Source organism: Nothoprocta perdicaria, unplaced genomic scaffold (assembly GCF_003342845.1).
Source record: "Nothoprocta perdicaria isolate Ctin4 unplaced genomic scaffold, notPer1 scaffold_50, whole genome shotgun sequence".
In the NCBI taxonomy this organism is placed as follows: Eukaryota; Metazoa; Chordata; class Aves; order Tinamiformes; family Tinamidae; genus Nothoprocta; species Nothoprocta perdicaria.
The window spans coordinates 2088083-2112252 of record NW_020455755.1 but is presented as its reverse complement, the minus strand read 5'-3'; the positions used below and the strand labels follow the sequence as shown (position 1 = coordinate 2112252).

The 24170-nt window shown below is 57.4% G+C and overlaps 1 protein-coding gene across 1 annotated transcript; it reads right to left on the bottom strand.

The window, feature by feature from the left end:
• Positions 1–9577: 9577 nt before the first annotated feature.
• Positions 9578–18811, bottom strand: TBX2 (T-box 2). Its single transcript, XM_026047820.1, has 7 exons — positions 18407–18811; positions 17191–17458; positions 14741–14887; positions 13666–13742; positions 13388–13551; positions 11343–11956; positions 9578–10824 (listed from the first exon to the last, which is right to left on the bottom strand). Exons 1-7 carry the CDS (start codon positions 18769–18771, stop codon positions 10357–10359), a joined length of 2103 nt encoding a protein of 700 aa, XP_025903605.1. The 5' UTR covers positions 18772–18811; the 3' UTR covers positions 9578–10356.
• Between the last annotated feature and the right edge of the window lie 5359 nt (positions 18812–24170).

The following is a 24170-nucleotide window of genomic DNA, read 5'->3' as shown; positions in this document are numbered from 1 at the left end:
CACTTAAAAGCGGCCCCAGAGCTGCCGGGGCTGAGTGCGTTACGGACAAGGTCAGAGGCGCTGCAGGGGATGGATAGATGGATGGATGGACAGATGGACAGAATGCAAYGGGCTACCCATCCCAGCGGGACTGCTGCATTCACCTTCGCATGCAACCCAGGAGCAGCCACAGTAGCAAGAGAATTGACCAAACCAGTGCCATTTACCCCCAGAAAAGCCTCTGAGTGCACGCGCAGCACCCACTGCTCTGAGCACTCTAAGCCAATTAATATCCCTAATCTCATTAATGTGCAATAACGGGGAGACCAAGTAATGCAGGGGGAGCAGTGGCAAGACACTCCCCGAGCCGAGCTCACCGCTCTGCAACGCGATGGGACGCAGCTCAGGCCCCTTTCATATGGAAAACATTTAACCCGGCCCCGTTTTGATTAAACGCAATAAATATGATTGATTCGGAGGCGCTCCCTCTGCCCCACGGCCCGTTTCATTTGTTTCTGCATTCAGAGAAGGGATGTCGCCATGATCCCAAACACTGGTTTCCACTCCCACAGTGAATTCCCATTTTAAGGGAGCCCATAGCAGCCTTATATATTTTTGCTCTTCCCCACTGGTGCCCATTAACCCTTTAGTGATGGGCCGGTAAAGCGCCTGTGGGAGAGAAGACCAAGAATGTCATGAGCAAGAAAAAAAGAAAAAGAGATTTTTCAGCTACTGCCCGAAATCTGCCAGCCTTGGGAACACAGTTTGGAAGTTTGACCTCCATGGATCCACAATCCATAGGTCAAGAGCTGCTTTTGCCCAAGAGGGGGATATTTTGCCCCAAAACCTTTTTCCAAAGGAAGGTGCCAGAAACAGGCAGCTTTTTCCTGGATGCCAGGAGCATCCTGGTGATCCCACTGCAAAGGACATCTGTGTTCACCCTATACAAGAGCTTTTCCTTTCACCATCTGAAAAACCATAAAACCCCTTGGCAATGCCAGAGTTTTAGAGCCACAGCTCTAGAGCTTTCCTTATTGCACCTTCTAGATCTTTCTTCTTAACAAGGAAGGGAGGAGAAAAAGGAAAATATCTAAGTATTTTTATATTACTAATAAATTTGAAAAATGCTTTATGTTTTCAATATATTTTCAATTTACTGCCATGGTCAGTATCTTGATTGCTGTGTATATTTTATAAGCAACGTCAATGATAACCAGATTGAGCTGTTGGTTGCTCCAYAAATAGAGTGTTATCCACCAGCAGCGATCTCTACTAACCTACTATCATTAAAAATAATGCTGAGGAATATCAGAGACACTCCAAAAGTGGAAAGAATAAGTTACTCTCAAGCACATTTCAGAGATCCAGGAATTTCCAAGCTTTTATTTGGAAGGTAAGTGGAGAAAAAGCCAGAGAGGATTTGGCCTCCCAAGCTATGCAATGCAGCCCCAAGAGTAACCATAATTTCTCCCAGTTTGGGCTGCTCAGGTTAATCCTCACTTGACTGTAGCTATTGCAAACCCCCAGAATGTTCCCCCAGAAAGGTCTAGGGTAGGGAAAGAGACCATCTACACGTGACTGAGACTCACATGAATGCCCTGCAGCCCCAGGAAGCTACATCCAGGTGCTATATTCCAAAATCACAGCAACAACAGCAAAGTTGGCAGCTCAGAAAGGTGCAAAATGGGGCTGCGGGGACCTGCAAGGTATTTTCCCATGGTACACAGGCCATCGCCTTCCCTCTTTCCCCCCTTAAAAAAAAATATATATATATGTAAAGCTTTCATAGCCGCTTTTCATCTAATATTTAATGTGCAAGAGTTTCTGTGTGCCCAGGTTAGGTAAACATTGGGCAAGACTGTTTAGAGAAATTATATACAGAGCAGGGCCGGTTTAATTTATCAAAAAGGGTTTTTGTTGAAAGGAATCGATTTTATGGTGGAACCCGCTCAAACCCACACAAGGGCCGATGGCCTCGTTGGAAAGGGGCAGCCTGCTCTGCATCCCCACAGATCCCTTGTGCTGGATCAGAGCATCAGCCTTCAGCAGAAACATTCCCCCATTTCCACCTCTGGTGAAGCAGAGATGATAATAATAATAACCACAACTATTATTATGATTATGCACATTTTAAGAGCAGTTTGCTGGTCCTGCAGAGCTGCAACATCAGCTGGTGCAGGAGGACATAGGGCTGGAGCARCAGCTCTCAGCACACAGGATCTCCTGGGACAACCTTGGAAAGGACCCTGGTCCACATAGGGATCCCTCCCGCTTCCTGCCATTCCCTTTGCTTCACCTATCGAGAAATAATGATTTTTAAAACCCAATAGCTATGTTCCCCCATCCTGAAATTTATGGTGAAGCAGGGAAAAAATCCAGCATCGCTCTCGTGTTCCCTCTACTGGCTCTGGGAGGCTGCGGCACTGAACTCACTTCCAGTTTTGTCCTGTGCTTTAAAAGAGCTGACCAAAACGGAGCTGGATTTGCACTACTGGAAATAGAGGGGAAACCCCTCGGCAGGGATTCAGTGATAACATCAAATGCGGAGCGAAGCGCTGCATGCACGAACGGATGCTCCAGCTGGAAGCGCGTGCTAACAGAGCCAGCGGGAGCRAGCACTGCTGCGAGCCTGTGCGCTTCCCAAGCATCACCAGGTGCTTGGAGCTGTGCAATTCCCAGGTGCTAAATTGAGGTATTTATAGCATAGTAAGAGGAGAAGAAAAAAAAAAAAGACAGGATTAGGAAAGTCTGCCTTGAAAATGATCTATGCAAAAGTCACCACTGCAGAATTAATATTGTCTCATTAACACAGGCAGTGATTTGAAATTATATGGGAAAGGTGGCTAAAACCTGGAAAGCATAAGGGGTGGCTCTGATTTCAAAGTCCATGGGAACATTCCAAGCCAGAGCTTTAAAATTAGAAACAGCACACAAAGTTACTTTTCCATTGAAATGTCATGTTTTCCTTGAAAAGAGCTTTTTCCATCTCSAGAATGCGTTTTGTCACTGGGTAATAAGAGCACTTCTTCCGACAGATTTTCTGAAGCAAGAAGCCTTCTAAAAAAAAAAAAAAAGAAAGAAAAACAAAAAGAGGAAATGGGAGAAGTACATCCGAGTGCGAGGCAAGCGAGCYGAGGCCAAGAGAAGAGTCTGGCAGCAAAGTGCAGCCAGAAGAACCAGGCAGCACCCGAGCATGTCTCCACCTCCATACTGGGGGGAAAATCCAGTGCTTCCCTCCTGGCACAGCCAGCATTCCCTGCTCTGGACCCAACTGGCTCYTCAGCCCATGGTGCTGATGCTACTGATTTGAGGGCAATGGGGGCTCCTCGTTTTGCCCCCAAAAGGCTTAATCCTCGAGGAAAGGCATCTTCTGTCTATGAATGGGATGCAAATTGGGTATTTGTTCCTTGAGAATGAGCCAAAAGGACAAAGGAAGAGAAAAGAGGACTGACAACTGCAAGTCTTTCCACCTAACCCATTGAATTCACTGTCACTTGGACTGGGGTCTTGCTTTGTGGCTGATGACGGAGCAGGAAGCCCAAATGCTGGCAGAGAACTGGCCACTCTCCCTCCTGCGATAGCAACAGGATACTGGTGTCTGGAAGAGCAAAGGCACCAGGGGCAGGAGCAACAAGTGACATGGTCCAGGAACCACCTTTGCCTGCGCAGCCACAGACCCGCTGCTCCACCAGATCCTGGAGGCCCTTCCCGACGCTCCAGCCTCATCAGGACGCAGAACCTCCCTCTCCCTCCTTCCCTCTCTCCGCCGCATCCCCCTCGGTGCTGCCGCTTTGAAGCCGTGCCGGGCCTGGCGGCAGCCCCGTTGCTGCAAGAGATGCTTTTAAACTCRGCGCCAGATGGAAAGCGGCTGGAAACGCATCCAATGAGGGAGCAAAGGGATCATGCTGCTCCTTTGCAATGTAGCAGCTTGCTCCAGGCTTTGGTGCTACAAAACCCCTCTCATCCCAGTGGATCCCACAGGGGATCCACTCCGCTCTGGGCTGCCTCATGCATATGCAGCACATATCCSTAGGTTGCTCCAAAATGTGGTGTTCAGCCCAAAAAGCAGCTACATCTGTGGGGAGAAAGGATGCTGACCTCACGTGCTTCCTGAGCTTTTTCAGACCAGAAGTGCAGGGAATGCAGAGGGCATCACACTGGACACCAGGACTGTACAAAAGGCAGAAAGCACCTGGCTCACTGGGGATCCATCTCCATCGAGAGCCAGTGCTTCCTGAGGTGCTCCCAGGAAAGGGATGGATGCCCTGGGAACAGCTGCATGGTGCTGAGGAATCTGTGGTGGTCTCCGCATGGCTCAGGGACTGCAGACATAGGCAGGGACATCTAATCTCCAAGCGCTTGCTGATAATCCGCTTGGGCAAATAGGATGGCACGAACACAGGGAGGGTTCTGAGATGCTGTGGGACCTGCTCACACCTGGAGCTGGAAATCAGCCGCTCATTCCTGTGGTTGCAGGGGATGCTGGCAACCTCATGCCAACTTGCAGGAAACCCAGGGTTTCCCACCACCAGCTGCCCAAATAAACCACATGGAAGAGCAGCAGCGTGACCTCTTTCCCAGGAAAGCTGGGGCTTCTGCCTGGTTTTCCTGCTAWGGACACGGAGGGCTCACGCAGGCAGAGATCTTTGGAAAGAGAGGAGGGTCAGCAGCACTTTGCCCCTCTGCTCTTGTTGCAGGTCTCCTTTGCCCAGCCATCCAGGGGGATGCCTCTCCTGTCTAACAACAAGAAAAAGGGGAGGGAAAAAAGTCCAACTGGGAAGAAAAAAAAAAAAGCACGCAAGCCTGCACACACTCCCYCTCGTGGAGAGCCGGTCTCCCTGCGCTAGGCATCCCGCAGACGCCCTCTCCGATTCCAAGCACAGAGCAGGACTGCATCCTGATGGAGAAACAATGCCGCATTCCAAAGGTATTTGCTGGGACAGAGTGAGACTCCCAATCCAGTGCCAAGATCATTCTTCTTTTACCAGCATTTTGTGGAAATCCTGCAGCCGGAGAGCTGGGAAACCAAGCTCCATAGCTAGGGCAGACCAAGGATGGCAGCAGTGAAATATCTCCATGGGTTTATTATTTCCCAGCCATGGGAATTATTTCCCAAAAGTCTTCAACTGATTCCCCGCAACCATGCAGGATTTTGCACTGACAACACCTTTCTCCCGGGAACCGAGCCAAGAGCTCCACAAGGTCATTTCACAAAGACAATTAGGGAGCCCCTTGATAGTCCCGTCTCACTTTAATTAGATCTCATTTCCCAAGAATTACAGAGCATGCCAGTCCAGGGCTAAAGGCAAGAACCATTTAACGAAATCAATTAGAGGCTCAGGATGGCGGTACCTGCGCGCTCCTGCACCACGGCGCCCAGCAAAGCGCAACCCTGGACGGCAGGGCCTGGGCTACAGTGATGGGCAACACGGCACAGACGGGACGGTCGCACGGCGACCAGCCACCCCCGCGTCGAGGGTGCCGAGCCCCGCAGCTGCCGCCGGGGCCCCGCGGCCCGGTCCGGTCCGGCCTCCCCGGGGGGAGCCGAGCGCCGCCCGCCCCGTCGGGGCGCCCCGCGGCGCTGTGCGGCGGCGCCACCTGGCGGCCGAGCGCGGGGCAGCGCCGACGGCCCGGGCAGTGCGAGCAGAGGCCACAGGAAAAGCCGGGTTTTTGCTAAAGGAAAAGACACATTACTGCTGGTGGAAAAGCCAGGTTTGATCCCCATCCACATCAGGCAGCTACTAGAGGGAGAGAGTGGCCCAAGGCTGCAGTTTCCATCCCCTCTCACCCTGGGTGGGTGATGCAGGGAACTGTCTGTCCTTGGGGGCTCACAGCTCACTCTGCAGCCCTGTCCTCATTTGATGTCTTGCTAACGAAGTCTATGAGACATAGTGACAACTGGCACCAGGACACAAACTCTCTCAGTGCCCCCAAAAAGGAGCCCCGACAGCAGCACTGCCTGGGAACGGCTGCATCAGGGCAGGGGACCTGGCTCTCCCTCACTGTCACCAGCCACTATAAATAACAGAAATAAACCAAGAGTCTCCCCTTTCCCCTTCCACATCCTGCCCTTAAAGCAAGGGTTGAATAAATGTTCCCTCTTGCTCATAACAAGCTTTACATTAAAGTAAACAGCCCTTTTTCTTCCCCGCCTTTCACAAGGGTGTTTCTAAAGCCCAAGACATCCGTACAGATCAGAGTGGTTCTGGGAACACAGGAAGGGGGGCAGCTCTCACCCCTGGGTCATGCCAGGCTGGGGCTGCTGCAGGGCTGCAGCACAAACCACCTGGGAGGCTTGCAGGGCAGACCAGACCAGGCGAGCAATGAAGATGTTGGTGCACGCAGATGAGGGAGCTGGGCATATGGGCTCCATTGGGGGTTGGGGCGGGTGGGAAAGGGAGGAGGTGTGTGGAGGGGAGGAACCCAGGCCAGGCAGAGTCATGGGGCCAGAGGGTGGGAGGGGGAAAGAGAGAATAGTAAGATCTAAATCTCTTCTGCTCTATGGGAAGGCAACCTGGGCACCCCTATGGTTTCCCTAAAGCATCCTACACCCAACTCATCCTGATCCCTCCCCAGCACCAGAACATGGGCAGCCCCACAGCGACTTACCCACACAACAGGGACAAGCAAGAGCACCCTAAGACGGGAGCATGCCCGGGCAGCCCCATATCTATAAATCCCCTCGGGCCACAGGTGCAGCAGCCGTCGGGAACACGCCCGGCTCCTTCCCACCACGTGCGGCCGGGCCGCAGGTGCGCAGAGCCGCGGGAAGCCGGGGCTGGGTTTGGACCAYGGTGCTGCCGTCCCCACCCGTCCCCTTCCCCCGCGTCCCTCCGTGCGGAGGGAGCCAAAGCGGCGGGGCCGCCCCCACCTCCCCGCCGGCCCCTAATTGGGAGGCGGCTCCGCGCGGGTCAGTGCGCGGAGCCATCGCGGAGCCAGCGGCTCCCTAATTAATTGGGAGGTGCCGCACGGGGCCCCGGCGCTGCTGTCCGCGGCCGCGGAGGCTGCGCGCCCGGCAGGCGGGCGCCGCGTCGCACAAAGCGCCGTCTGCGGCCACGCCGCTTGTCCCTGCTGCCTGGCTCYCCTCCCCTCTCCTCCTCCTGTCTGTTTTGGAAGGGGGAGGCAGGCGAGGAAGGGCTGTCTAAGGACAGTGCTGCACCATGGAGGRGGTTGCATGCCCGTGGAAATGCCTGAGGGGACAGGAACCTGCATGTGGCACCTGCAGACAGGTTGCCCCATTCAGCATCCTCAGTGTGACACCGGTACCACCRTCTCCTTTTGGTGCCAGTAACCAAAACGTATCTGATTGATCATGATTGATCGTGCACCTCTCCTCCTTGGTGGCACTGAGAGGAGTATGGGCACAAACCTTGGCAACTGCCACAGTGTGCCCAGCACACAGACTCGGGCCTGCAAAGCTTGTCCCATGACATCGTGTGTAGATGCCAAATAGCTCTGGTGGTTCCTTTCCAAAGAGCACGGAGACACCGTGAGATGAGCCCTCAGTCCTGTGACAAACAGCCAAGCATTGGCTGTTKTTGGGCTTCCCACAAGGCCAGGACACCTTAGCTGGGCTTGTCTGTGGGGCTGCGGAACAAAAGCTGGAGTCCTGGGTTCAGCTGTTAGCGAAGCACCCGGGGAAGCTAAGCTGAGGAAACACGGACTGGGATTAACAGGACCAGCTCTGGTGACACCTCGAACTTTMAGGAAGCTGATGGCACCACTGGAAGACCTCATCCACATTCCCTGTGAGGAAGCGCCCTGTGTGAAGAGGTCATGGGGCGCTAACACACTTGGCTTTGGCCTCATGTCAAGGTGTGCAGCAGGCCTTGTGCCAAGCTGTGTGAATATGGTTTCACATGACCCTTGTTTGTGCCTGGACACCTGGGCTCTTGTGGCAATGCTTGACCACTTGGTCTGGCCCCTTCTCCTCTTGTCCCTCTCCTAGAAAAAAGCTSCCTCCTGCTGCACCTGGGCAGGTTGGAAATAGCCCAACCAGCACCAGGCCCTGGCTTGCCCACCATGGAGGAAGTAGAGATTTAAAGAGTAGCTGCCCCATGCGCCAGGATGGGCTGCAGTGCTGGAACCACATCCTGAACCAGCCACAGGAGCATCAGGAGCAGCTGAGGCCAAAACCCAGCAGGGAGGAGGGTCCTGTGATGCTGGGGCCCATGGAAGCTCCTGACACAAGCGCTGCGGGACCCAGGCTGGCCTCTCCTTTGTACATTATTGTTCATCCTGATTTCTGTTTATTCCAAAATAATCCAAACGTTGTTTTAGCAACACCATTCTACCCCTCCGGTTTAAGAGATTTGCATCCTGCTGAGGCCCTTCCCTAATGGCAGAAATATTGGTTCTTCTCTCAGTGCAYAGATAAAGAGCAGCGCAGTCGGTTTGGTGGTGGAGGGGAAGGTGGCTCTTGCCCTCCCCAGGCCGCCCCCTCGAGCTCGCCCCAGAGCTCCTGCAGCCCAGCGGGGTCCCGGGGGGCTCGGGCCGATGTTTGGGGGCAGTGCTGGCCGGGGAGGAGCCGCGGCCGTGCACGGACCGCCCCGTCGGGGCCGGACCAAGAGGACGTGCGGGGGGGTGGGAGGGTGTGCGGTGCCGCGGGGCCAGCAGAGGGCGCCCCGCACCCGGGCCTGCCCGGTCCGCGCCGCCGAGGACGCGCCCCCACCCTCGGACCCGGCCCCGCGCCTGGGCTAATAAATCTTCCCCCCAATGAGAACAGGGTAATTGGTGAAGAAAAGGGTTGTTTATGTCACCCGCGGCCGCTCCCGCACCGCCGCCGCGCCGCCAGCGCCGACACACGGGCGCGGACCCACCGCCCCTTCGAGGGAACCGCCTTGCGCCCCCACAGCAGAGCGAGACCCTGGGTCCGCCTCGACGGGAAGGGCCCTCCGAGCCGCCTCGGTGCTGCGGCCCTTGCGGTCCCTGCATAGACTTTTTCCACGCTGCCTCCCAGCACCTGCGGCCCTTCCCGCCGCACCTGCGCGGGGCCGGGTTCCTTCTCCCCGAGTTCACAAACGAACCGCAAAAACCTCCCCGAAAGCCGGGCGAAAGTCAAATGTTTCGGCGCCMCATGGGGATATTTCCACCCTCCCTGCTCAACCTGCGCGCGGGATTTCGGGCGGATTTTTCCTCGCAAGAAAGCCCCAGAATTAACTCGGCTGYGCCGCAACGCGCTGCGCTACCGCGGAGAGAGGGAAGCGCCCGGCAGCGGCAGCCGTCGCTTGAATGAACAACGCGGAAGGCGACAGGGCTTCTCTGAGTATTTTTTATTGAAAGATGTGAGAGAATTCATCAAAAATGAACAGATAGATACCCGAATAACCAGCACATTTCAAATCATGTTTTTATTATTATTATTTTAAAACAAATATAGAGCACAGTCCTTGTGATATTTAAATTTATTATACTTTTTTTTTATTTGTTCTGGAGTGAAAAATAAAAACCTGAGGTTTATTCCTGCATTCTTTATACCCCGCACTGTAGAGATATTTTAGTTACGTTTTGGATTCGTTTTTTTTTTTCCCTTGTAAAAGTCCTTTAAAGAATTGAACTCACAGCCTCACCGACTCAAAAAAAAAGAAAAAAAAGAAGAAAAAAAAAGAAAAAAGTGTTGCTGATGGCACATGATTGTCCTAGAGAACAGGCGGGATAAACAATATTTTAAAACACAGTTAAAAGAAACCAATATCTCCTCCAATCACAAAGAGCTAAATAGTTTTCATTTACAATATATATGTTCATGTAAAATGAAAAAAACTTAAATGCAATGAGTTAAACTCTAAATATTATGTACACACCAATGTACAACTCTGAATAAATTAATACCAATTTGCATATTCTGGGATCCTTATAGCTTATTTACACAAATTACCATTTATTTCATAAATATTTTTTTCCCTGGTACACAGGTCGCTCCACTGCTGCCTGGTACCAATGTTGAATGTCACTGGACACTGCGACCGCTGTGGGGACGGTGCCGTCCCCACCTTTCCTGCCTCGGGGCCTCCCCCACCCTTTGCACAGATGAAATTTTCATCTCCCCACCCCAGGGAAGGAGTCGGGAGGTGGGGGGCGCCCGCCCCGTCCAGCGGCGCCGTGGGAGCCTCCGTATCCACTCCTGGCAGGGGAAGGGGATGGATAAAACAGGGGACACGAGTGCACGGCCCTGGGGGTGCATATCCCACCCCACAGCCTGGACGGGGCGACCGGCGAGCCCCACACATCCCCCTCCACCACCCCGGGAGAGGCTCCCCAGAGGCGGCAATCCCTCCGCCCCAGCCCCTCACTCCGCAATAAATATTTACGCCGTGCTGTACAAAACACCAGTGCTCATCAGCCCCGCGGGGGCGGGCGCGCGGCCGGCCCCGCCGGTCACTTGGGGGAGTCGCGGCCCGGCGACAGCTCCCGCTGGCTCTCGAGGCCGCTCACCAGTCTCTGGATGTTCTGCAGTTCGTTGAGGCTCTCCTTGAGCGACGAGCCCTTAGGGGAGGCGGCGACTGCCCCCGCGGGCACCTTGTGCGCGGCCGCCCCGTCGGGCGGCGGGCTGGGCTCGCGGCTTCCCGGGGCGCCGTCGGGGGTGGGCTGCAGCCCGGCGGGCAGCCCCGTGGTGAGCAGGTTGGTGCTGGGGGGAATGCTCACGGGCAACTGGTAGGGGCTGAAGCGCAGCCGGGGGCGGCTGCCGCCCAGGAAGGGGTTGCGGGAGAGCGGCCCCGTGCCTGCGGCAGCGGCCGCAGCGGCTGCGGCACTGCTGGCTGGCATGGCCGAGGCGGCCGCCGCCGCCGCTGCCATGTAGGTGTAAGGGTAGGGGAAGAGTCCGCCGAAGGTGGGCATCGGGATTCCCTGCGGAGAGACGGAGAGAGCCTGTGAGAGATGGGAGGCCCCTGTTGCATCCTGTCATAGCCCTCTTTTCCCACCCCATGTTGAGAGGGGTCTCAGTGGGAAGAGGAGCAGGCCATGGAAATTGGGTTATGGAGCCCAGCAATGCCCCCACACCACTGCCCATCCCAGCTGCATTCAAACCACTGCTGAGCGGTATGGGAAAAGGGTCAAAAGCACCTGGGGACATGGACATTCACATCACAGCTTTGGTGCTGCCTTGGGTCAAAAGCTCCCAGTGCCTCTGCAGCTGCTTTGACACTGGCCAGGAAACCATGGGGCTATAGGTACTGCCTGTGCCGCCCCCACCAATATAGAGGCTTTAATAAATTAAATAACAATAATTTTTTTTTTTTTTTTTTTTTTTTTTTTTTTTTTTTAAGAAAAACAATATCAAGATTCCTCCTCAAACCAGTCTTCAGACCTTTTGGCCTCCTTTGGGCTGTGCTGCAGCCAGGAACCCGCTTTGGGGGCAGCCTTACCTGAGAGGCCAGCATGTGCTGGGAGAGGTGGAACGGGAAGGGGGTGGCCGCCCCCGCGGCCCCTTGGGCAGATGAGAGGGCCCCGTTCTCCAGGCTGCTGCCGCCCGTCACCGAGGCCAGCAAGTGTCCCATGCCCATGGCAGAGAAGGCGCCGGGCGCCATGGCGAACTGTCCTGGGTGGATGAAGAGGGGCTGCCCGGCACTCAGCGGGCTGAAAAACTGCTGCCCGTGGAGGCCCGAGAGTGCYAGGCTCTGCAGGTGGCCGGCGCTCAGGTGCGGGGGGCTGTCCGTGTGCACCATGAGCGGGGCAAAGGCCTCCTTGCCCAGCCCGCYGCTCTCCGTGTCCTTCTTGCCCGGCTCCGACTCTTTCCTCCGCCCTTCCACCTTGTCCTTCTCCAGGCCCCGCAAGCCGAACAGACCCTCGACGGGGCCGTCCTTGGGTGAGACGCCGTCTTTGCCCTTGTCCGGGCTGCGCCGCTCCTTGCCCCGCTCCTCAGTGCACCGGGGGCTGCCGCGGGGCGTCGCGTCCTCCCCGCTGGGGCTGCCTGCGCCACCCGGCCGCTCCTCGGGCACCTTCTCCACCTCCTGGTCGCTGTCAGCTCCCGCTTTCTCCTCTAAGAAAAGGACAAAGGTGTCAAGAAACCAAAAGCGGCAACACTCGTCTAAAGACCCCGTTTTCCCAACACTGGACCCCTAGCGAGTACAACCCTCTTCCAGCCCCTTCCTCAGGCAGCACCATCCCAGGGAGCAGCAGCGCTCTCCCCAGGGACCCTCTCCCAACACACAGCAAAAAGGCAGTGGGGAGGAAAGGGCCAGTAAGACCCCAGCGCTACAGGAGCTTTCCCAAGGGAAAGGTCCCAGCCACTAACAGTGGGAAGAACTTGGGCTATTTCAGGGACAGATACTAGCCCTTGCACCACGAGGGTTTGGGGGAAAGGGGGATTAGCAGCCATCGTGCTGCCAAGCAGGAAAAACACRTTTGCCGGAACACTGAGATGCGGCATCGCGGCACCAGCCTCAGAGCTGCGACCTGCAGGCTGAGGCGTGGGGGACAGAGCAAGCCGGGCAGCCGGCACGGAGGAAATGATTCGGTATATATTTAATTACGCAGAGCTSATCAGCTCCACGGGCTCCATGGATTTATTCCAAATGGGAAGGCTGTGCCAGGTTAAAGAGCCTGTTTTAAGTAAGGAGGTATGGCACAGGGCTCCCTTAAAAGAAGAAAAGGGAAAAAGGAAAAAAAAAAAACCATAAGAGGGGCATATCTGAAGAAACACGGGGTGAAAAGAGAGCAATGGGAGTGGAACTGCTGTTGAATAAGAAGTGAGTTTAACTGCAGGTTGGGTAAAAGTCTGCAGCCTGGAGTGGCAGGATATTCTGTGAAGGCATCGAAAGAGGGCAGGGGGCAATAAAGCCCCTACCAGGGTAGGGGGCAGATTCTGTTTGACTCCTGCAGGGAATCAAGTTCAGGGACAGTGGCTGCTTCGAAGAGGAGCAGATTGATAGCGTGGCAAGACTAACTACAGTGTCTAACACCTGCAACGCAGGAACCATTTGGTCATTTTAATTTATTCGCTTTAAGTTGCAAACTTTCTTTCTACTTTTTTTTTTTTCTTTTTCTTTTTGTGGATGTCTAAGCCAGGCATCACAGGCAGGGCAGCAGCATGCAGGATACGCCTGGCGTTGCATTACTTACTGCTTACACTAATGTATAAACAGGAAAATGCCGCAAGCCGTCAATACTCTGCACATTTTCTCACCGCTGCTACTTCTGTTATTCCAGACCTTTGGTTATTTCGCGCTCATCTTTACTTTTCACTTTTTGGGGGGATGATTTTCTTTTTCCTTTCTCTTCTTGCCAGCCAGCCCGCATGCCCCTGCACCTCTCCACAGCGCGGGGCAGTGCCTAGTAATGGAGCATCCTGAAGGGCTGCCAAGGACGGCAGAGCGGGGCTTGCTGACACCCATCCCGGGCCGCTGCCTCCCGACCCCCGCGGCCGGCCGCGCCGTCGGGGGAAGCTCCCGTCGGGGCTCCGCAGCGTTACCTCTGCCCTTGAGGCGCAGCGGGCTGGGCACGGCTCCCCCCGGGGAGTGCAGCGCGTCGCGCCCCGCCGCCGGCTCGCACGAGGAGGCGTCCGACTCGCCGCCGTCGCGCTCGGGCTTGCAGGGCTCCTCGTACATCCGCAGCGACGGCAGCGACAGCTGCTTCCTGCGCGGCGGGAGGGGAGAAGCGAAGCGGCGGCTCAGAGGCGCCCCCGGGGCTCCGCGGGCGCGGAGCGGGGCYGGGGAGGGGGACACGGAGCGGGGGGTGCGCGGCTCTTACCTCTTCTCCCGCCGGCCATTGCCCGTGTCGCGAAAGCCTTTGGCGAAGGGGTTGTTGTCGATTTTGAGCTGCGTGATCTGGGGGGCAGAGAGACGGGGGAGGCGGCGTGAGCCCCGCTGTCCCCTCAAGCACCCCCGGCCGCCCCGACGGCGCCGGGTCGCGGCCCGGGCACGGCGCGCTGCGACCGCGGCGGCGCGCGGCGGGGCCCCGCTTTAACACACCGCACGCTTTATTAAAAATGATGCTGAGGTTTTGGCTTGAATTATTAATCGAGTTTTAATGATAGGAAGTTATTTTTCACGGCCCCCTGGAGGGAAGATGGCGACTGAGCCTCTCCGCGCTGGTTAAAAGCTATTCTTATCTCTGCCCGCCACGAACTTATGGGGCCGGCGACATTAGGGCGCTCAATAATGCATGCCTTTGAAATATGTCCCCGAGATGGGCGCGTTAAAAATGCATGCCTGAGCCCTGCGCCCGGAGCCGCRCAAAGCCGCGGACCGGCCACCCCGACGGGGCGTCCCGGCAGCGGCCCCACCGCCCGGCCAGCGCACCGAGTGCTTCTTAATCGATTGTGACTCTTCGCCATAAACTTTACGAGGGAAACAAGCCCACCAGGACCCTCAGACGAAACTGTCAATTAGCATCAGCAGCCGGGCTGGAGGTGGGGGTCAGCTTTTGGGTTAAARCACACACGCACAACTCTTGCGGCCAGGACCCGTCCTGGCTACACTGCTCTGAGAGCAACACTTGCTAAATCATAAAAGTGACTAAAATAAGCTCTAATGTTTGTGCCTGCCTGGGACACCATCCCGGCGAGGTGGCCGAGGCCTTTGCTACCTGGAGACTGCAGGAAGGGCTTCAAGCAGCACCAGAAAGGTGCAAATTAGTCATCACTAGGGAATTAATAAATATAAATGAAAATAATATAATTAAATTTAAATTTAATAATAAAGAGTAATAATTTTCCAAATGTTGCCTGCTCTGATTGCTTGGGATTTAAGCTTTCTCCTGTTGCTGCAAACCTGTCCTGTGGCTCAGACTCTTGACCACAGACAGACAGACACCCAGGCCTTACCTTGTCGTTCTGGTAGGCGGTAACAGCGATGAAGTCAGTCTCGGGGAACACGTAGGTGCGGAAGGTGCTGTAGGGCAGCTTGAGGATGTCATTGGCCCGCACGATGTGGAAGCGGGGCTGGTACTTGTGCATCGAGTTCAGGATGGTCTGAGGAAAGGGCGAGAGAAAAGAGCGAGGGGCTGCCATGAGGCACAGATCCGTGCTACAAACGCACCCAAACCTACCCGTGCAGTTACAAAGCACGTTTACACTTTTTTTTCCCCGAAAAAAAGTCATTATGATGAAACAATGCCGGTGGATTCTGTTAGAAATGGAGATTTTTTTTTTTTTTTTTTTTTTGTGCCATTGTCCCATCTCTCCCCAAATAAGGCGGGCACAGGGAAAAAGGAGGCACAGCAACATCTTGTTGTGCGGGCGGGATGTGAATCTAAGCAATACAACAGCAGAAGGGTATCATCGCGCTTTACTGCAACCCTGAAGACGTCGCCTGTTTTTTAAAAAACACATTTCTATCTGCTTTTCATATTTATGTCCTTTTAAAAAATATCCTACTTCATTTCCCCAAATAAAATTTTGTGGATAGTTGTAGCAGGAAAAAAATATATATATATATATTCAAGCTACAAAGAGAGCGAGAACGCTGGTTCAAGGAGCCACATTACAGTCCTGTCCCTGAGCAAGGTTGCAGCCGCGCGCACATTTCTCCCTTTTTCCAACCAGGTGTCTGAGATTGTCTCCAACAACCAAAGCAATTCTCTATCCCCTCACTTTTTTTTTTTTTTTTTCCTATTTTGAAGGAAAAAATATAGAGTATTAATCGCAATTTCGCCGATGATATTTGGAACCGGCTGAAGGCGCAACGTGGAGCGAGCCGAGCCGCCGCTTCCTTTAAATCAGCGCGGAGCGGCCGCGCTCAGGCTGAACCGCGGGATTAAGAGCACGGAAAAAGGCCGAGGAGCGGCGAAAGCTCCAGTAATTACTGTCAAAAAACATCGGCCAAATGGCTAAATAATTATCACTTCATTTCGTTTTAGAAGGCAGTAAAAAAATCCCCCCACCTTTTCTTTTTCTTTTTTTTTTTTTTTTTTATACCCAGCAATAATCACCTGCTGATGAACTGTCAGATCACTGTTATATTGGTACGCTCTAACTAGGATTTATAATAAAACGGTGCAAAAAATCTCATTCTGCCGTGCAAAGCTGCATTCCTTAAAAAATAATAATAGCAATAATCATCTCTCTCTGAGCAGATGGGCACCGGCTAAACCCTTGTCTCCCAGATTTAACACACTCCAGATTTGGGGAAACGACACAGAGCAGAAATCTTTAATTGAAAGAGGTGAACCGTTAAAAACACTCAACCAAACTAGTTTTTCCCCGGAATAGTAATTTTAAAAAAAATGATAAAAAAGAAAGAAAAAAAGAGAGGCTATTTATTAGACTCTCTTGCTATCGATTTACCTTGCAGCCTATAAATAGCCTTGCAATATATTATTGAACATACACACTCTTTCCTGCCAAAATAAAGGAAAATAAAATAATAAATAAATAAATTAAAACAACAATAATAAAAAAAAAAGTTACACAGGGACCGATGTCTCTCGTGTCCCGCACCCGCTTTTATAGGTCTGCGCTGCCTGCAAGGCTCGGCACTGGCTGGCACACGGAGGGCTCCAAATCCCGGTTAATTACCATATCAAAAACGCAGGACGATGAACTTTCCCTTTATCGCCCTAAAAGCTTGTCCAGGGGCTAAAGATAGCGCGCTTGTTTGCTGGGATATTTTTCTCCCTGCCCGCGCTTTCAGGGAAGATCAGACTCCACTGTGACCCCGCTTTCAGGGGCTCCAGCTCAGACACAGCCGGTTTTGTTCCCTCCGGGAGGCGACGCAGATGGGATCAATAAGGAATTACATCGGGCGGGTGATAGCGCCCTTCGGAAACGCTCCGTGCAAATAGCCGCCGGCGCCGCCAGCCCCGCGCAGGTGCCGCGCTGCGCCCGCCCCGAAACGCGGTCGCATCGACGGRTCCCCCTCGGTGCCACCACCTCGGTCCGGACGGCGCCTGCCCGTGGAGCCGTCGGGACTGCCCCTGGCCGCCCCCTCGGGCCTCCCTGAGTCTCATACCCTCTTTCCCGAGTTCTCCGCAAATCCTGGGACAGGGCAGAGCCGTCGGGACAGGACGAGGCAGYGCGGCCGGGTAGGGACAGCCACCTTGTGTGGGCTCCCCGCGGCCAAAACCTCCCTGAGGCGAAGCCGCCCCGGCCGCATCCCAGGAGCTGCCTCGATGGGGCTGGGGAGGACGAAGGGCCGTGGGCACTTCGGGAGCTGGGCAAGACCCCGCCGTCCAGTGCGGAGCCGCCCAAACCCCGCTGCGCTGCCCTTTGCCGTCGGGCCACCGTGGGGAGCGGCCCCCACAGARCCCCAGGGGTGCTCCCGCCGCCGCACTTACAAAGCCGTGCTTGTCCGAGATGTTATTGGTGAGCTTGAGCTTGTGAAAGGCGACCGGCTTGGCCATCCACTGCTCGCCCGTGGCCGGGCTGTCGGGGTGGATGTACATGCGCTTGGGCATCTCGGGGTCGGCCTTGCCCGCCACCATCCAGCGGGAGTTGTGGAACTTGTACCGGCAGTCGTCGGCAGCGACTATATCCATGAGCAAAATGTACTTGGCCTTCTTGTCCAGGCCGCTGACCCGCACCTTGAACGGGGGGAACATCCTCCTGTGGAGAGAGGCAGAAAGGGCAGTGCGGCCTTTCGGCTCTGGACAGCAATGCGGAGCGCTGGGAGAACCCGTGGGTAGCGGGGCTCAAACCTGCTGCTTGGGGATCCGGGGGGGAAGGTGTCCCCGTGCCTCCCCAAAATATGGGTTGTGTGGGCAGTCSCCAGGCCGGCCCGACGGCGCGTTCAGGCCCGCACCGCTGCTGGGCCTTGCTGCCCCAGGGCCCGGGCCGGGCGGCACCGCGGAGCTGCGCACAGAAACCCGCAGTGCCCAGAGGCGGCCAGGACTCCCCTTTGGGCGCCTCAAAAAAAAACATTTTTTTTTTTTTTTTAGTTGAGATCGTGCAATAAATTCCCAGCATTTTTCACGGTCAAGAATCACCCACTTCTCCTAGCTCTGCTCCATCTGCGGGACGGAAAACATGCGAAAAGTCTCAAAATCCCATTTCAGGAAATCAAGGGCAGAGATGAAAAACACATCCCGGCTCCGATTTAACCCTCTTGTCCTTTCCTAGAGAAAGGCACGAACGAAACAGCCAGCGGCCCTGGGCAGGAGCGGGCCGGGCCGGGATGCAGCCCCGCCGGGGGGGCCCACGGAGCCGGCCGCGGAGCGGCCCGAGGGGGAAAGTTTGGAGGTGGGAAACGAAATTTTGGGAGGAGAAGTGGAAACATGTGTAATTTATTTTTTTAGGGGATTTAGGGGGGTAAATTATTAAATGCTATTTTAGTTCGGGATCGCACTTAAAAGGGAAAAAATAAAAGTCGTAACTGCCGTACGGGAGGRGATGGAAGAGGGGAAGAAGAGCACACGGGAAACACGGGATACAGTAAATCCCGGTGCTGCCGCCCGGGGTTAAAGCGCCGCGGTGGGAGAAGGGAGCCAGGCGGGGGGACAAGGCCGGGAAACGCGGGGCGCCGCGGGGTCCCGCAGGTGCGGGGCTGGCTCCTACCTTCCCGACTTGGTGATCACCATCTCGGTGCCCAGCTTGTGAAACTGGTCCCAAAGCTCCTTGGCTTCCAGCGTCACTTTGGGGTCGTCCTCCACCTCCTCCTCGGGTTCCAGGCTCTTGAGGGAGCGCAGATGGGCGGCCTGGTGGTGGTGGCCGAGCGCCGAGACGTGCAGCCCGGCCTCGGCCGCCCCGGCCAGGCTGGGGTCCGGCATGGGCTTGGCCAGCGCCGCCGGCGGCAGAGCCAGAGCGGGGAAAAAGGAGGGCTGGGCGGCTGCTAGGAAAGCAGACATAGGGAAGTCGGCCGGCCTGGGTGCGTGGAAGGGGTGGTAAGCCATTGCAGTCCCCGGGAAGGCTGGATCTCTCATCGGTGCATCCACAAATCCAGGAGAAAAAGAGGGATTCCTTCTCAAAAAAAAAAAAAAAAAAAAAAAAAAAAGACAGCGTGGATTCTTTTTTATTTGTTTGTTTTTAGTTTTTTTTCCTCTTTGCCTCGCGAATTCGCTCGAGTCTCTGGTAGAGGAAGGAAAATCAAAATCTAAACTGAACAAATCAAAAACTACAACAAAAAAAGTCGAAAAACAGCGGAACTGGATCTGGAATTAAAAAAAAATAAAGAATGAAAAAAAAAAAAAAAAAGAAAGAAAAAATAGAGGCAATTCAGCAGTTCGCGGCTCCTGGGACTCCCGGTCTGCTGATGGGAGAGAGTCGGTCCTTATTTTTTTGTTGTTGTTGTTGCAGCTAGAGAGGGAGAGCGAGAAGGAGAGCGAGCTCTCCCGGTAAAGTCCTTAACCACACTAAAATAGAAACAAAAGCCGGCGCGGGGCTGCGCGGAGGAGCCGCGGGGGCGGCGGGAGCCCTCACACCCCCGCGGGCCCGGGCTGCGCGGGGCCGGCTCGGCTGCGCGCTTCGCGGACGGCGCTGGGGCCCGCGCTGCCCATGGCAGGGGAGCCGGAGTGGGAACGGGTAGATCTTGTCCCGATCTCGGTAAAACTGTGACTATCTCACATGTCCTTCCTGCTCTGATCCGCCCGCTAATGAGCCAAGCCCCCTTGATTGCTGATTTTACGCGTTTCAGACCAATTGTGGATCCGCATAGGCGTGGTTTTGACAGCTCCGGCCAAGCGSGGGGGKGSGGGGGGGTAGGGGGGAGGAGGGCGCGGAGGGAGGGAGGGAAGGAAGAAGGGAAAAGAAAAAAAAAAAAAAAAGCAGAAGGTGTCGGAAGCCTCGGCAGTAAGAAAACATGTCAACAGAATAAAATATTAACCAATGACAGAGAAAAGTGCTCGAGATCCCACCCCCGGCTGCTTTCCGCATACCGGGTCAGCGCCGGCTGCGCCGCGGCCGGGGAGCGGCCGCCGCCGGTGCGGAGCCAGCGCGGAGCCGCGGAGCCGCCCCGCGCAGTGAAAGCAGCACATGGGGCCCCCCGCCCACGCGCCCGCCCCCCTTGTCCCCCTCATCGCGCCGCTCCGCGCCCGTGTGGGGCTCGTCCGCGCTTGTGGGGGTTGGGGGAGGTAAGGGGGGGCAGCCCCGGGCGGCGCCGCCGTCGCCGATTTGCGCGGGGCGCGCAGCTCCGCGCGGCGCCGGGGGAGGCCGTCGGGGCTCCGCCGTCTTACGACCGGGACGTGGAGCGCGGCGGGGCCCGCCTCGCTCCGGCCGCCGGGCGCAGCGAGGCAGCGGCGGCGACTTCGAGCAGAGCCACGGCCGAGCCCGGGTGAGTGGCCGGGCCCCGCTCGCACCCCCCGGGCAGCGCTGCAACGCTCGGGGGTGGAGGAAGAGGAGGAGGAAGTGGGGGGGAGGAGAGGGTCCTGCGCCCAGCCCTGCGCACCCGGCGGCGGCCGCCGGTCCCGTCGAGGCGGCAGCGCGGGCCCAGTCCAGCCCGGCCCGACGGCGGCTTTAGCAGCTCAGGAGCTGCGGGCTCCTCGTCGCTGCCGGCAGGAACGAGCCGCGGGGTTTGTTTACTCGGGCGAGTGGATGCAGATAATCTTGAAGGAAAATCCCAGCGCTGTTTGCAGAGGGATTAGGGCTGGTCCCCCTGCCCCCGGCTGGCGTGCGGAGGTGGCACCGGGAGGGGGGACGGAGCCGGCGGGGGGCGGGCAGGGCTCTGTGTGTGTCCCTTTGGAGAGGTCCATTTGGAGATCTGTTCTGATTAACTGAGGGCTTCGTTTGCTGAAGAGGACCTTGGCGCCAGGCGGCTGAGCCCTCACAATAAAGACCCGTCTCTTGTCACTTCATATTTACCCCCAAATCTTCAAAAAGCGCCCTGCAATCCTCCCAAGGCTCCGGCCCCCGCCGCCGCGCTCCGGCCCAGACAAGGGGGRGAAAGAGACGGCGGGGGCAGAGCCCCCTCGCCCGGCCCCGAGCTGCTCCCCGCTCCGCGGGCGCGTATCGAGGTGCAGGGTGCGCGCTGGGAACAGGGTCCTGAGGGGGCCTCAGCCGCGTGTCCCCCCCACCCTAAACATGCCTCCTCCTCTCTCCCCCCCTGTGGARGTTACATCTTGCTGACAGCAACCACCGTCATCCCCTCCTGGCGCCACCGAGAGCGCAAATCAAAGCCGCGGACTGCGTTATCAGAGGCGCTTTACAACCCTCCCTTGTCCCGCGGCAGGTTCACCTCTGCCTGCCGCTGGCGGGACCCCCTCGGCCGCCGTCCGACGGGGCGGCCGGCCCAGGGCTCCCCGCGCCCGGCGCCGCGGTGAGGGGCGGCGGGTCCCGCTGACCATTGAACGCAGCGCGGGGAGCAGGGATTGAAATTTAGACCTGATCTGGACTTTGCTTCCTCGCCACGGAGGGAAAGTGCTGACGGCAGCGCTGGCAAAAATGGGAAAATGGGGCTAGCCTCCCCTCTACCTCTTTATTTCTTCTTTTCTTTTCTTTTTTTTTCTTTTTTTTTTTCTTCTTTTCTTCCTCTTATTTCTTTTTTCTTTTTTTAAAAATCCTTCTCACAAAGCCAAACCAGAACTGTTTCTTGCCCCCCACGGCATCGCCCCAGGCCCGCGGCCCCGAAGGCGACGGACAGACACTCCTGCTGCAGCCCCGAAAGACGAAGCAGGAGGCCGGGCCCGAGCAGGGACCTCATTGCCCCGTCCTTGGGCTGGGGCTGCGCCCCACGCTCCGCGCCGCGGTGCCGCTGTCACGTCGCAAACGCCCTCGCCTGTAGAATAAAATTCGAGTCGGGCACTCGTGTCATCCTGTCCCTCTGTGGCCGCGCCACCGGTGGGACCGTCGCGGGGAAGGTGAAGAGGGAGCTCGGACTCCCTTTCCCCGGGAGGGGGTTCGGCCCCACGGCCGCGTCTCCCACCTGCTACGTTGGGGCAAAACTCACTCGTGGATGCCGTGGCCTTGGACGGGGCATCCTGTGGCCACGGCGGGGCAAACCTCGACGTGGCCCCGCGCTCCCCACGGAATTGCAGGCGCCAGGTGCCTCCTGCTGCGGGGCTGCCCTGACCAGGGGGAAAGAAAAGACAATATTCCCTCGCCTAACCCCCCCCACCTCCATTCCCTCTTGTCCAGAGAACGGGAAGAGCCGGGAGAGCGGCCAAAGACCCCGGCGCTGGCGTCCGTGCGGCCCCAGTGAACAGCATTTCCCGGCCCGGCTCGGTCCCGGTTCGGCCCGGCCGCCCTTTCCCGGCCCATCCCGCCCCCCCCCGGGCTCGGCCCCGCTCGCGCTTCCCCTTTCATCTCTGCCCATCTCCTCTCCTCATCCCTTCGCTATTTTTAGCTCGTAGACTTAGGCCTTGGCGCCAGGCCGTTTAAGACCTGTCAAAGTCCTTCATATTTCCCTCATGTCACATGGACCTTTCGCTCCCTTCCCCGCGCCATGCGAGGCCCGTAATTTGGATCTGTGAGCTGCTGAGCAAATGCAATTTGCTCTTCTCCATCGCTGTGTTGTCTCCGTGACCCCAGTCAGCAGGACGGCTGGTGTCCTGTCCGGGCCACTTACACAAATTGCGGCTGATTGATGAAAAATAACAATTCTCACAAGCCGCCGGGCCTCCCTCGGCCGCTGCCTCCTCCGGGCCGGCCGGGCCCGCGCCCCGGGGAGCTGCCGCCGCCCTGGGGGCACCTGGGCGCGGCCCGCAAAGCACCGGCAGCTGCGGGGGGGTCGCGCTTGTAGGGCCCCCGCCGCCCTCCCCACACGCCAGGGTGGGGACCACCCTCCTCCCCAGGGGCGCTCGGGGAGGGCGGCCCGACAGGATGGGCGAGCCCAAGGTTGGGAGAGGGGGATCCGATCCGGCTCCTCGTTGCCTGGGGGAGCCGAACCCCGGGGGGGCGGAACCTRGAGCAGCGGGGCCGTAGAGCCCTGATGGGACCGGTGCAAAGCGGCAGGTGCCGGGCGAGGCGGCCCCGGGCGCATCCCGGTCCCTCGGGGCACCATGGGGAGTGTGTATGTGGGGCCTAGGGCCCAACCGCCCCCTCCTCCACGCTGCTCCTTCATCCCGTCTGTGGCCAGACCGGCCCCAGTGCCCGCTCAGAGAGCACGGACGGGGCGGGACTCGGGGTCTTCAATTACCCGTTTGGATGGAGAATTAAAACAGAGTTTAATTACTCGCCACCATTTACTCTCACTCCGTCCACATCGGATATTTTTCTCCTTCTCCCCAAGGCGCTTTGCTCGCAGCACGTCCCGCTCACACTCGCTCAGCCGAGGACAGCCAGAGCCGCCGTCGGAGGACGGAGCCGGCGGCCTCGCGCCGCTCGCAGGTGGCCGCGACGGGACGGACGAGCCACCCGGCCCGGCACAAGCCCGGCTGCCGCCGCCCCTGCGCCCTGCTGCGCGGCCGCGGAGCCCCGCGGAGCTGCGGAAACACAACACGCCCCGTCGGAGCAGCAGCCTCAGAGTTTCATCTGCCCCGAAATGTTTAGATTTCTCTCCTTTTTTAAAGAAAATATTCCCAGTAATCTCGATTTATTGAAAATAACAACACGCAGGCACAAGCGCTGCCGAAGTTTCTCCAGAGCTGGAACAACTTATTAACGCTTTTCCCAGTCTGTTTGCCGGGGCAGAGGCGGTGACCCCCGATGCCAGGCGGGCAGCGAGGACCCTGTGCGGGAACGGGACGCGGGGAGGTGGGCGCGCATCCTCCGCGCTCCGCCCGGCACCCGCCCCCGTTACCTCCGCGCCGCTTTGATCCGTGAGCCCTGGCCGGGGCCGCCGCTTGATTGATTTTTTTCAATTAGGGCGAGTCCTCCCCTCCGCGGGGGCGGAATTAACCCCGCGCGCGGCCGCGGGAGCCCTTGGGGCCGCTCGGCTCCCCACGTCGGGGCCCGGGCGCCTCGCAAGCACCGAACCCGTTGCCTTAAAAGGCGACGGGAGCCCCGGCGGGGGCCGTGGGGGGATCCGCAGCGCCGTGTGAAACCCGAGCTGGCGCGGAGGGGAGGGGAAATCACGTAAATCCCCCTGTTTAAAAACTTCCATTTGGGAAAGTGTGTCACATCCCGGCGCGGGCGCGTAATCCGCGGGCTAATGGCATTACCGCCGCTTCATCGCCGTAATGGGATCGGGCCGGGGGGCGAGCGCCGCGCACCGCGCCCGGCCGCGCCGCCACGCGTGGCCCGACGGCCGCCCCGCGCTCCCGCGCTCCCGCGGACGGGACGGGACGGGACAGGACAGGACGGGGCGGGCGCTGGGAGGACCTGGCGCGGAGCGGGCAAAGCGGCTCCGCGGGCGCGGATGGGGAGGCGCCTCCTGCCGGGGCCGCGCGTCCCGTCGGGCCGCCCCGGCCGCGGCTCCTGCGCACCCCGGGTCCCCCCATCCCGGCCGTGG